This window comes from Erpetoichthys calabaricus, chromosome 9, assembly GCF_900747795.2.
Source record: "Erpetoichthys calabaricus chromosome 9, fErpCal1.3, whole genome shotgun sequence".
NCBI lineage: Eukaryota > Metazoa > Chordata > Cladistia > Polypteriformes > Polypteridae > Erpetoichthys > Erpetoichthys calabaricus.
The window spans coordinates 145027403-145040660 of NC_041402.2; the positions used below are offsets into that span (position 1 = coordinate 145027403).

Here is a 13258-nt window from a genome sequence, read left to right on the forward strand (position 1 = left end):
TTTCTTCCGCCATGCAAAGAGCTTTTTGTTATGACCAAATAACTCAATTTTTGTCTCATCAGTCCAAAGCACTTTGTTCCAAAATGAATCTAGCTTGTCTAAATGAGCATTTGCATACAACAAGTGACTCTGTGGTGTGAGTGCCATACAGATTTTCTTTGTGAAAATTGAGCTGAATTGTAGAACGATGTACAGATACACCATCTGCAGCAAGATGTTCTTACAGGTCTTTGGAGGTGATCTGTGGGTTGTCTGTAACCATTCTCACAATCCTGCGCATATGCCGCTCCTGTATTTTTCTTGGTCTGACAGACCTGGGTTTAACAGCAACTGTTCCTGTGGCCTTCCATTTCTTGATTCCATTCCTTACAGTTGAAACTGACAGTTTAAACCTCTGAGATAGCTTTTTGTAGTCTACTCCTAAACCAAGATACTGAACAATCTTTGTTTTCAGATCTTTTGAGAGTTGCTTTGAGGATCCCATGCTGTCACTCTTCAGAGGAGAGTCAAAGGGAAGCACAACTTGCAATTGACCACCTTAAATAGCTTTTCTCATGATTGGACACACCTGTCTATGAAGTTCAAGGCTTAACAAGCTAATCCAACCAATTTGGTGTTGCAAGTGATCAGTATTGAGCAGTTACATGCATTCAAATCAGCAAAATTACAAGGGTACCCAAATTTTTGCACAGCCAGTTTTTACATTTGATTTAATTTCATACAACTAAATATTGCTTCTCTAAGAATCTTTGTTCGGAAAACACCCCAGTACTCAGATGATCCTAGGAAATAAAAGACATACCACTGTTATCTTTTTTGTTGAAAGTAGAGTAAATTATTGTGCAGGCTGAGAGGGGTTCCCAAACTTTTTCATATGACTGTATCTGTCATATTGACTCAGCTGGATTGTGTCATTGACGATGAAGTATCCACCTTATTGCTGCATGTCGGCACTAATGATATTTATTTAAAGCAATCTGAGGTATTAAAGGAGAACTTCCTCTCTCTATGCACCAAAGCTAAAAGAAAATGTCAGAATTTAATAGTATCTGGCCCCTTACCAAGATTATATAGAGAGGATGTCACTTACAGTATAGCAGATTGCATTCCCTTCACTACTGGCTGGAAACTTGGTGTGCAAATAAAAGCAAAGCCTTTGTGAACAATTGGGATGATTTTTGAGAAAAGCCTGGATTTTTCAGGAGAGATGGTCTTCATCCTAACTGGGGGGATCTTTTGTATTATCCCAAAATATGGCAGCAAAACTGCCTTGCTGACTTATTAGAGCACCATCCAGGCAGCAGTCGTGTGATCTTAAATCACAGGCTGTTGTTTATTCCACCTGTTACTATCTTGTAGCTGTTAACCATAATCCCTGTTTTGGGGTATCCTATAAATTTAGTCACGATGCAAACTTTACAACCAAAAAATAAGGTGTACAATTAAACCAAGAGATAAAACCAGACCCTTCACCAGGGGCACCTGTAATAGAAACTTGGTTCAATTTAAAACAAAAATAATCACCAGTTCAGAAAGAACAATACAGTTTTAAATGCTGCTTATTAAACATTTGCTCTCTTGGAATAAAGCTGCTTTGGTAAATGATATTATATTAAGTACAAAATCTCATCTGTGTATTCTCACTGAAACTTGGCCTACTAAATCTGACACTCTTCCCCTAGCTGTGGCATCACCAGACGGATACACATTCCTTCATAAATCTAGAGATACTGGTTGAGGACAAAATGCAAATTGCTTCTAAAAATTTAGGTGACTTCACATCCTTTGAGGCACTCATTTTAAATATTATAACAGATTCAAGCACAATTGTAGTGCTAGTCTACAGACCAACAGGTCCTGATTCATTGTTCATGACTTAATCTGAATTTGGCAAACTTTTATCTGATTTGGCTATAAATTATGATCATGTAATGTTGATAGGGAATTTTAATGGATGCAGTGATGTAGAAACAGACACTTTAAGCAAATATTTTCCTTACTTGTTAAATTCAGTAGGATTGTTTCAGACTATCAAAGGTCCAACTCATAATCATAACCACACATTACATTTAATTATAACTCACAAATTCAAAATTTAAATGTTACTCCATTAAATGAACTATTTCTGATCACTACATTTGATTTGATTCTGTCATTACCAATATACTCACAGATACACAAAAAAAGATATTTAGATTGCAATTTCGCTTAAAAATGTATAGAAATTTTATGTCAAGTTTATTCATGCAAAACAATTTAGATCAGTTAACATCAAATGAAATCATGGAAAACAATTTAGATCAGCTAACTTCAAGTTATAATATGGCCACCTATTCTGTTTCTCTTCTTGGTACTCACATGTGGCACTTGGTGATACTGCCCTACTGCCATGTTGTTTGCCTTCCTATGGAAAAGTCATCTCTGATAAAGGAGCACTGGAATCATCAGATAGAAGGCTCCTTTCATCAGATTGGCCAGCCCAGTACTGATTCAGCAGTGGAATGGCCAGTAGGGGTGAGGCGCCTTGTTGGCTGAGGTCTCCAGGACCCTGAACAAATCTGAATGCTCTTATGTGATATACAGTAATCTACTCTAGCATTTTGCTCTGTACTTGTACTATTACTACCATTCTATTGTATTGTATTCCTGAGGTGGCAATGATATATTGACCATCTAGGTCTGCGAAGAGAATTATTTGTGTTCTGTTCTGTATATCGTATTGACACCAAGAAAGAAATGAAGGTTAAAAGATGGGAGAGAAGAAGGCAGGAGGCTTAAGGAACTGGTGCTTGTGAGTGAGTGGATGGGACAGTACGAGACAGGCATGCAGCTGGGAAGAAGTCCCTCAAGGAAGTGTTTGGCCAACACTCAGGGGCTGATGGCCACTCCAGCTTAGTGACCTGGAAGCTGGAGTGACTTATGCACTGCTTGCTTGGAGCAACTCCGCATTAGGCCAGGAAACAGACAGTGGGAGCTGCAGGGATAATTGCCTTGCTGGTAGTCAGAGATGGCTACAGGGACCCAAGCCTAGGAACAAGTGTGGGGAAGATTGGCTGAACTGTTTGGCATCTCTTCAGCTGCAAGACCTCACATGGAATGATGCACCGGGCGTGTATTTTTAAAGGACGGATACCTGCCTATGTTTTTAACCTTGCTTTTATTGGATTATTTAAACCTCCACCTTCACTTTTTATGGATTATTTATAACAGAACTTCTGCACTGCACTATTTATTTGGACACTGATTTGTTTTGAATTGCTTTAATAACAGCACTTTAATACAACTACCCTTTGCTTTGTGTAAGTGTCCTCATCCACTGGCTCATCTCTCAGGTACATTATTGGCGGTAGCAGGTTCAAGATGCTCCCGGGAAGCAACCAGTAGCGAGGGGCCAACTCGCACTGTCAAGAATTTTTTTGCGAATTTTTTCTTGTCTTCTTAGGAAGTCAATGATGGAGGGCTGTCAAAACAAAAGGGCCTATTAAAGCCCATTCTGGCACTCCCTGTGTGATTTTGGGCTGTACAAAAAATAAATTGTTGTTATTGTTGATAATTTTATTTACATCCTTAGTACTCACATGAAATACATAAATACTTAAGCTTACACTGTTAAAACTGTGTGAATACACAGAAATAAAAACTGTTTTTGAATTCAGTAAAGACCTAATGTCATATGAACACTAAGGTTCTTTACATTTGTATTTGAAAATCATGACACAATTTATACTGTTGCATCAAAGTAAGTATAATATTATGTTTGTTCTAACTTTGAGTGATTAAAAACCACTGCATATCATACATGGCATGGAAGACTGCAAAATATTCTTACTCTGATTAATTAGATATAATAATGTTGCAATCTGTTTTGGGTCTAGTCAATGCATTATAGTAAAAAAAAAATAGTAATACTAGTAATGTAGTAGTCAGGTGTCATTTTGTTCCTTATTAACACTGGATGTACGGGTTACTCAGGTTACACACACAGATGAATTTTTAAAAATCCATTCACCCACTTTCAGAATCTAATTACAGGAGATTACAGGAATCTAATTAGACAGGAGATCTGGTAGCCTATACCAATAGCATCTGATACAAAATAGAGAGTAACAGTAAAAAGTACACAAGTCTATAACAGGAAATCACACACACACATTCACATTCTCTAGAATCCTGCAATTCATAGACACTAATAATAGTGTTTGGCATTAACATTATGAAAGTGTGTGTATGTGTATATAAATTATAATTATTTCCATGTCAGGCGACATAAAAGGTAAATACAGGGCTGAGAATGCATGGACATAGAAACTATTTTGGATCAGCATGGATGAAACATTAAGAGAAACACCCAATTGCAGCTGACTTTGAAGCAAGGGGAAGTTGATAATTATTTAAAGGCACTCCAGAGCTCTATGATTTGAGAAACGAACATTACTTTTATTCTAAAGAAGGAATTACAGCATACAACAACAAACATGATAAATATATTGTAAAGATAAAAGAAATACATTTACATTGGCTCATTTTGATTGATTTAAAAGTACCAGTATTGACAGCAACTATCTTAGCATGAAAAAGAAAATTGGGACAATATGAATAACCTTTTTGTTCTGTGTAATAAATAAAAATGTTCTTCTGTACTGCTGAACACTTCACCCTATCGTTGATATGGACTCCATTAATTCTGTACAGGAACGTCACTTTGATTTGAGTGTACCATCCATTTAATTTGAACTGATAAACCTAAAGGTTTTTCTGAGCGTTTAGTACTGCTCTATAGTAAAGCATATTAAAAATGGGAACCACTACATCAATATGTTGGGTCAATTACATTATCACCATGGCCCATACTGAAAACAAGACAACTAGGTATACCAAAGTAACCTCTCACTTTATCTAATGCTGTAAAAAAAATGTAACACATTTTTTATGAAAGTAATAACTCGTTTCCTCTGATGATTACATTCTTCCTTTTCAAGCTGCCTTCAACGATCCAAACTATAAAGATAATTTATACTGTGTAATATTTTGAGAAACACATTCATTATCTGCACTTAAAGTGTAATTCCTACAGGTTTAACACCTTCCACAAAAATCACTCAAATCGCTCCTTCATATATTTTTGGAGCATTTATCCCTTAGTGGACAATTACAACACAACAGTCCATGTTGACTCCACTTTATTACATCAAATGAGCAGTATTACCACACTACTGACTGCAAAATTTCCATTATAATACTGAGAGATATTTTGTGGCACATTTGAATGTGCCACTTGACGCGACATGTGAAGGACTTTAAGCATATGAAAAACATTTAGTTAGATATCTTACAGAAGCGTGTGTATTTAGTGCTAAGAGGATTTAAAATAAACATCAGATAAACAACATACATTATTTACAGTATATACTTTAGAAAATTTTATAGTAATGTATAAAAGTAGTAGGTTTCTGATATTTGCAGATTATCTTAAATGACATATGTCATTATAAGGCACATCTGTAGATTTATGTGGACTACTATTTTGAAGTCGTGCACCATGTGAATCATTCCCTTTTCTGAAAATGCTTTCCCCTAAGTATCTTTGTGTAGAGTGGACTTCCCACATCAGGAGCAAGGCACAATACAAGAGCAGAGCTCCCATATCAGGAGCAAGGCAGAACAACAGCCTAAATAGGACTTTGGTCATTTGCAAAGTACTGTACACTCACTCATCCATAATGGAGCAGCTTACAGAAGCCAATTAAAGTGCACGCTTTTGGGATGTGGAAGAAAACCCACACAAACAAGGGGAACTGCAATACTACCATGCAAACACTGCTTTGGGAATCAAACCTGAGCCCTTAGAGGTGTGTGAAAAAACATCAACTACTCTGCCCTTCCCCATTAAGATTTAATGGAATTATAAGTCATGCTTCCAGTGGACAGTGAGGACAAAATCTTTAAAATTATTGCAGTTACTATCCACAACTGACAATTTAAGCATTAACCTAAATTGACTGAAAAATGTAAGAGCGTCCACACATCAAGGTTAATCTTACATTTAATGTCAACTTATTGAATATTGAGTGAGTACTGCTGCATGAAATGATAAAAATCACTTGTTTTTCTATATACTTTTTTATTTACAATTGTACCCATTCGTTTGTACAAAACTTTCCCAATGATAGACTCACAACTTCAAAATACACTTGGCTGAATTAATAAATCCTCTCCCCCCAAGTTAATTTTAGTGAAGCAAAACAAAATATATATTTAGAAATGTCTAAATCTGTCAATTTTGAAAATGCATTAAAAAAAACAAAATCTAGTATTACTTATGTGTAGAATTTGGGGTCAGTCAACAAACCTACACCCGCCAAAGATTCCTTCTGATATACTTAGAAAGTGTACAGAAAATATCACCAGGTGTGTAAAATTGTTTAAATAAACTATAGATTAAATATCAAAAGTCACACAATACAATGTCTCAAATATTTTTTTTCTGGTTTTAGCCTTAATGAAACTATACAGAATATGTACATTACAGACATAGTCACAAAGTGAACGCTATAAGGCTCAGAGTTGTTTGACCGTTTTCTGGTATTCACATTGATTATCAGAATTTTAAATGACATATTCATTGAACAGCAATTAAAATACAAAAGATCACAAAAATATATAAGTGACAAAGAGCTAAAGTTTTCTGATAAATATTATGAATCAGAAAGTAAAATATAAAAAGCATTTTAGTTTTTACATTGCACAAAGATGTATTAGAAGCTAAATTCTGTAAAACATACAGATAAATGAAAAATTATCATGCCAAATGGTATCAGAATCCAGCGAACAAAGCAGTTTGGGTCAATTATGCGGCCTTGTTTTGACAGGTTTTCCGCTTAACCCTAGGTAGTTTTGTTGCTAGGAGAAGCAGGCACATGCTGTCAGATTAAAAGAACAAAAATCTATAAATGGTGTTAGAGAGCAAGATATATTTTTGCCTCTTTTGGGTACACATTCTGAAGATGCAACATTCATTATTTCATGTTCATCCCATTGAATTTCGTTATTTCCCCAAGTACCAGCAATATCTCAATTTCAGTTACAAAGAAGGTGATGGAAATTAATAAAATAATACTCTAACATTTGTTGAGTGCATGTTAGAAAATACTAGTCAGAAATTTTACGTTCACCACACTTTAGCAAAACATATAAGTTCTTGATAATTACTGCACCAAATTTTCAATAAACTAAATCCCCCCCCCCCCCCCCCCCCCCCCCCAAAAAAAAGTATACACTAGTATTGTGCAAACCATACAGGTAACTTTAACAAATGTATTATATATGAGTAAAATTCTTTACTCTCGCCCATTTTCATAACAGATGTAATAAGTTACCTGTTATGTTTCTTTCAATGTTTATTGAAGAACCTTGCATCATTTGAATTTTCTGACACTATGCTAGTAAAAGAGAGAAATCAATGACTTGTTTTCAGGATACCAGTGAGCAAGACACAACATATGCTCTAATTTCCAGTAGAATTCAGCTTGGTAGGGCAGAACTTTTTTTGTGTGTGTGGATGTCCTTTTATAAGTGGGTTGCAGAAGAACAAAACTCGAAGCAACTTGTTTGCCAAGATTCATTCACCTCCATGCCAGAGGTTAGAGTAAACATGGTCAAACAAGCAGAAGCAATTATAAAATGTGTACAAACACAGGATGCACTAAATATTGAGCTGGTAAGGCTATAAATAAATAAAGCCTGAAAGCATATTTTGAGGAGTGGATTCCCAAGGATGCCATGTGTTGTTGCCTATTATGGAACACAAGATAACCAGAAAATGTAAATGATGAGAGGTTCTTAACAAGTGAAAACAAGAAGCAAACAATAAAAAAAAAAAAAAAAAAAAAAATTCTTTTACTTTTGCATCAGAGAATGTCTGAGTTAAAAAAGTCAATAGAGACACAGATGGTGAAAGAACAGCAAAGAAATTAAATCAATATTTATGCTATATTAATTAAAATTTAAACTTTTAATTTTCTTTTTAATTTTTCTCAATACAGCCTTGAACCTTTTTTTATCAAAGCCCCCAAAAGAGGAGTACACAAAGTTCACCACAGTAAGCTTTGTAAACATCTAGTTTCAGAAACATATTTAGAGTAAAAAAATTAATATAATAAAAAAATACCAATTTAAAAACACTGTAGGATGCCTAGAGTAACACCAGTTCATATTAGCAGCCCAATATGGTACACTTAAAAAAATATTATTTGCTTTAACCTCTTAAGGATCAATTCTTTTCCAAGAAAGTATTGTGCAGGATCAGTGTTGTGGCCACTTATTTAGATAATCAATGCTACAATTTATACTTTACTAAGAAAGATTTAAAAACAATTACATAATAATAGTTACTATTAATAATGACAGCATAAAACTGGTATCATTATTGTATAAGTACATTTTTAAGATGTTTCCAAGTATTCATCATTTTTGCTATAAAAATGCTGCATATTTATGATCTACCCTTTAAGTAGAATACAGGTTATTCAAATTCATGCAAAAAATGTCTTCAACCAAGACTCTCGCAGTTGCAGCAATTCCTGCAGTTACAGGCCGAAATGACTGTTGATTTAATTTTTCCATTAAAAGTTTTTCTTTTCTATATTTTAGCACTAAGTGCTTTTACACACTGCAGCACATTTTATAAATAACACAAATATACCATTGGTCCTTAAGGGGTTACAGAACACAGAAACTACATTATACACATCTGCAGCAAAAATAGCAGAAACTCTACTGATTCTGAATGCACACGCACACACACACACACACAAAATGTGATGTCAACATCCTCTTAATAAAGGCATTAACTGGCCATTGCAAAATCCATGAAATAGCCATTAAGGATTATCAGTTTTATCTTTTTATGAAACTGACTAAAAAAATAGTCATTCGTTTTAGATTTACTCACAAAATGGTATATGAATATTTTAAATAATTTGGTAACTTTATGCAATTGCAACCTTTGTGCTACCCTGGAAAAAATAACTAATTAAAATATGTATTAATCAATTTTGAAATTAGATCATTTCTCTTTTGAGTTTTAACTTTTTTACATTACTTAACTGTATACTTTCAGCATTTCCTGTTTTGCAATGTAGACTGGTACTACATAACGTACTAATTACTCAAGTCACACAAACTGCAATCTGCAAAGCATGCTGTACTTTGACAACAATGTACTTGTTTCAGTCAATTATTAGTTTTTTAATACAAATAATGGAGGCATAAAAAGTGCTTTATCTTTTCTGTCAATGCATCATAAACAATTATGATATAACCTATAAATTCACTTCCAGACTAAGTAGTATTTATTTCTAAAATGAGAACTACAATGCAGATTATGTAGTGGACTATTATATTTTGTAAACTGTACATGGGTATCAACAAATATACAAAACATTCAAAGGTTCTGATTTTTAAATTAAGTCCTTTTTTATATAATTTTGAAAAGAGCCTTGATAAGTACATTCGAAACAATATGACAATTTATTTTTCTATTTAGTGTGTATATATATATATATATATATATTTATATATATGGGTGGCACGGTGGCGCAGTGGGTAGCGCTGCTGCCTTGCAGTTGGGAGACCTGGGGACCTGGGTTCACTTCCCGGGTCCTCCCTGCGTGGAGTTTGCATGTTCTCCCCGTGTCTGCATGGGTTTCCTCCGGGCACTCCGGTTTCCTCCCACAGTCCAAAGACATGCAGGTTAGGTGGATTGGCGATTCTAAAATTGGCCCTAGTGTGTGCTTGGTGTGTTTGTGTGTGTCCTGCGGTGGGTTGGCACCCTGCCCGGGATTGGTTCCTGCCTTGTGCCCTGTGTTGGCTGGGATTGGCTCCAGCAGACCCCCGTGACCCTGTGTTCGGATTCAGCGGGTTGGAAAATGGATGGATGTATGTATATATATATAAATATATATATAACAACTGTGTACTGTAAATTATATCTTTTTATAATTCAGTTTTGTTTATAACTTTCTTCTTTATGAAAAACTGCACCGTAATGAGAAGTGTTATAATATTTTAACCACTACCATAAAGTAAAAAATTAAATAAATGCATTGCTTTCATTCATAGCAGTATGATGGTGAAGTGATTAGGAATGCTGCCTTATACTATAGCTGCTTTGGGGAACTATTTCTAATTAGTAGCACAGCCACTATCTGTGTGGAGATAACGAATATTCCAATGTGAATGGATAGATTTTTCTGTAAACACTTGCATTTTCTCTTACCTTCTGAATATATTATTGTAATAAGTAACCGTTAAATTCTTCACAAATGGCTGCATTCCAATCCTGGGCTGATTGTTGTTGGGACACACCCTGGCTCTTTCAACCAATTAATAAAAAATTCAGGTCTATAAAATGGTGAATGAATGACTAGACTTGGCAATGTTCTCTAACTTTGCCCTTCTTGTACAAACTAATTACTTGGGTTAAATGATAAAGTGCATATTTTTTGCTGATGACATTCTGACTTTCTATGTTAGATTATATAATTTAAATTATGGATTTAAGGGAATTATTTTCATTTTCAGAAGCAAATCCAAAAATCAGAGCCTCTGCATGTAAAGAATGTCTGCTACAAAAACACCCATCCTCTGGCACAATAACATTACATTGTTGTCTCAACATCACACTCATTTTTGTTCTATTTGCTACAGATATTTGAAATGTTAAAATGACTCTGAAAAGGAAAAAAAAACTGCAACACAACATTAATAAAAATTTGTGGTTCATTAAATTAAGAGAACCCTGCTTTCTCTCAAACATACACATGGAAATGTCTATTCTCACTAATCAAATTAAGGGTAATAAAAGAAAGCAACATCTAAAATGTCTTGTATATCAAACAGCACATGAAATATTACACAGAAACTAGAAACCCTTTTAAAACGAAAAAAAGTGATTTAATAGTTCTGCTTGCAATAGTGATAAAGGCTCAAGTGTTTTTCCCCCTAAAAATGCAAACAACTTATGTTCACTCTTGTAGCTTTCAGCATTATGCCACTATGATCGAAGTCAGTGAATAAATTCAGGCACTTTCCAATTGAAGGGAAGGAACTATTCAATTGTAATAGAAGTCAGCTCTTTTTTTTGGGCATCCTCCTCTGTTTCATCAGGTGAGCTGCTAGAGTTTGTCTTTGGCTCCTCAGGGACCTCCTCCTCTTTATCTGCCAGTCCACCCAGAGCTGCCAGGGGAAAAGTGCTTTCACAGTTCTGAGTGGATGAAACTTGGGATATTACTGGCATTTGGACAGAGGAGCCGCCTTCAAAATTGTGGTCACCTAATTCATACTGCCCCAGTGCCTCCTCTTGAACTTGGTTCAGATAGTCAGGAACTAGGAAATCACTAAAACACAAAAACATAACAATTACAAAATATTGCTATTCACTACATACATAAATAGAAAGCCTGTATAGTGTACATTTCTTTACATACATATTGAAGCTCATACATGATTTTTTTTGAAGGGCTCAGGAAAAAAAAGTTGCATTTATAAATCTTCTTTGATGAAAGGTTAAGAAAAGGTCTTTAACTGTACATTCCTATGTCCAGTCCAACAGAAATCAGTCCATAAAGATGGTAAACATGACAGTTATAAAAATGTATAACGTTTTGCCATTTTTATTATATCATTTGACTGTTGGAAGACATTAAGACATATTTGGAATTGTGTGTGCCACTTTGAATAACGAATTGCAGCAGAAATAATATGTAAAATGTTTTGGTTAATGGTAACAATGCATGGGTTTACATTACACTACTGTTACATGTAATTAACTTTTTCAGAATGACTCCAGAGACATTACTTAGCCTCTCTTCTTAAATTCAAGAAATTTTAAATTAATGTATTATATTTATTGAACCATGAGATGTTTCTTCCAGAAAAATGAGCTAAATACAATAACCAATTTGTAACCATCAATGTCTCTAGAACCTTTACAATCCTGAGAATCTGGACCCATTGTTATACATGTGGCTGGTTTTTACATGAACAACGGTAAAAAATGAGATGGTATGAATTTATCTAGAGGATTGTCATAGTGAACCTACCTGTTTGGGTTTAGTTTCAGTCTTCTGTTAAACTTAAATTACTGCATTGCATTTTTTTGCTTATTTCTGTTTAATGTTTAAAATTTGGAGTGCAATGGATTTTATCTACCCTAAAGTACTGATCTCTCACTTATTTTGAAGTGAGCAATTCCAATGTACAATATGTTTACAACAATTTGCTTACAAAAATGAGTTATTCCTGTTGGGCTTTTTTAGCTCTACATAATAAATATTAGGACAAAATATTAGGTTAATTAAGCTATCCTTTTAAAAATGTCAAATCTTGTGTTCTTATACACGGCCCCATGGAAATTAAGGACAGAAGATGTATCCTATAAATGTCTGCAGTTGAACTCTCTTTTTTGATAACTTCTCCAGGTCATATTAATAGAGCATTATTTCAAACTGGTAAACAGCAGAGTTTGACATTTATGCATGGAGTGGGTAGCAGAAGTAATTCTTGGGGGGGTCAAATTCCTACTACTCCATATTTACATTAAATCCCAAGCTGAATTTCATACATTAAATGTAATATAAAGTTTTTTTGTTACTTTGTCTATTTATTGCATTTTCAGCAAAATAACCACATTGTTATTTTTTAACCTCCTTAGACTTAGACCAGGGTTGGGCAAAGTCAGACCTGGAGGGCTGCAGTGGCCGCGGGTTTTTGTTCCAACCCAGTTGCTTAATTAGAAAACAATCCTTGCCAGTAATTACATTTCATGGCTTGTCAGTGCTTTAACTCTGCTATGTCAATTCATTCTCATATCCTAGATTTTTTTTTCCATTCTAAGGATATCATCCAAATACTTTGAAGTGTAAAATGGATGGGTAATTCTCAATCCTTCACTTTTTTCTCTTCTCTTTCCTTCCAAGTATTTAATTAAACCAAATAGTGCAGGATAAATACACACAGGCGTAAAGGGTAACAATCAAAATGGATAACTGCTGGTTTCTTTTATCATTTGCATCTTATTGCTGATAAGGAGCAATTAAAAACCGAGAATGCAGCTGTTTAAGACTTAAATAAGCAATAAGGGTTCATAATCTTAATGAGGGAGATAACTAAAATGAAGCGGACGTGTTTCTAGAGCAATAAGTGCTTCTTATTAAGCAATTGGGTTGGAGCAAAAACCTGCAGCCACTGCGGCCCTCCA

At 34.7% G+C, this 13258-nt stretch overlaps 1 protein-coding gene across 4 annotated transcripts in view; it reads right to left on the bottom strand.

Annotated features, from left to right (window-relative positions):
- Positions 1–10929: 10929 nt before the first annotated feature.
- zbtb44 (zinc finger and BTB domain containing 44) overlaps positions 10930–13258 on the bottom strand; it is a 90971-nt gene continuing 88642 nt past the window's right edge. For 3 of the 4 annotated variants that reach the window (XM_051931880.1, XM_051931879.1, XM_028810293.2), the window contains one exon: positions 10930–11396. In XM_051931880.1, the coding sequence (XP_051787840.1) occupies positions 11108–11396 (289 nt within the window). In that variant the 3' untranslated portion in view covers positions 10930–11107. The remainder of the gene's footprint in view (positions 11397–13258) is intronic. The other variant, XM_028810295.2, reaches the window with a different exon arrangement.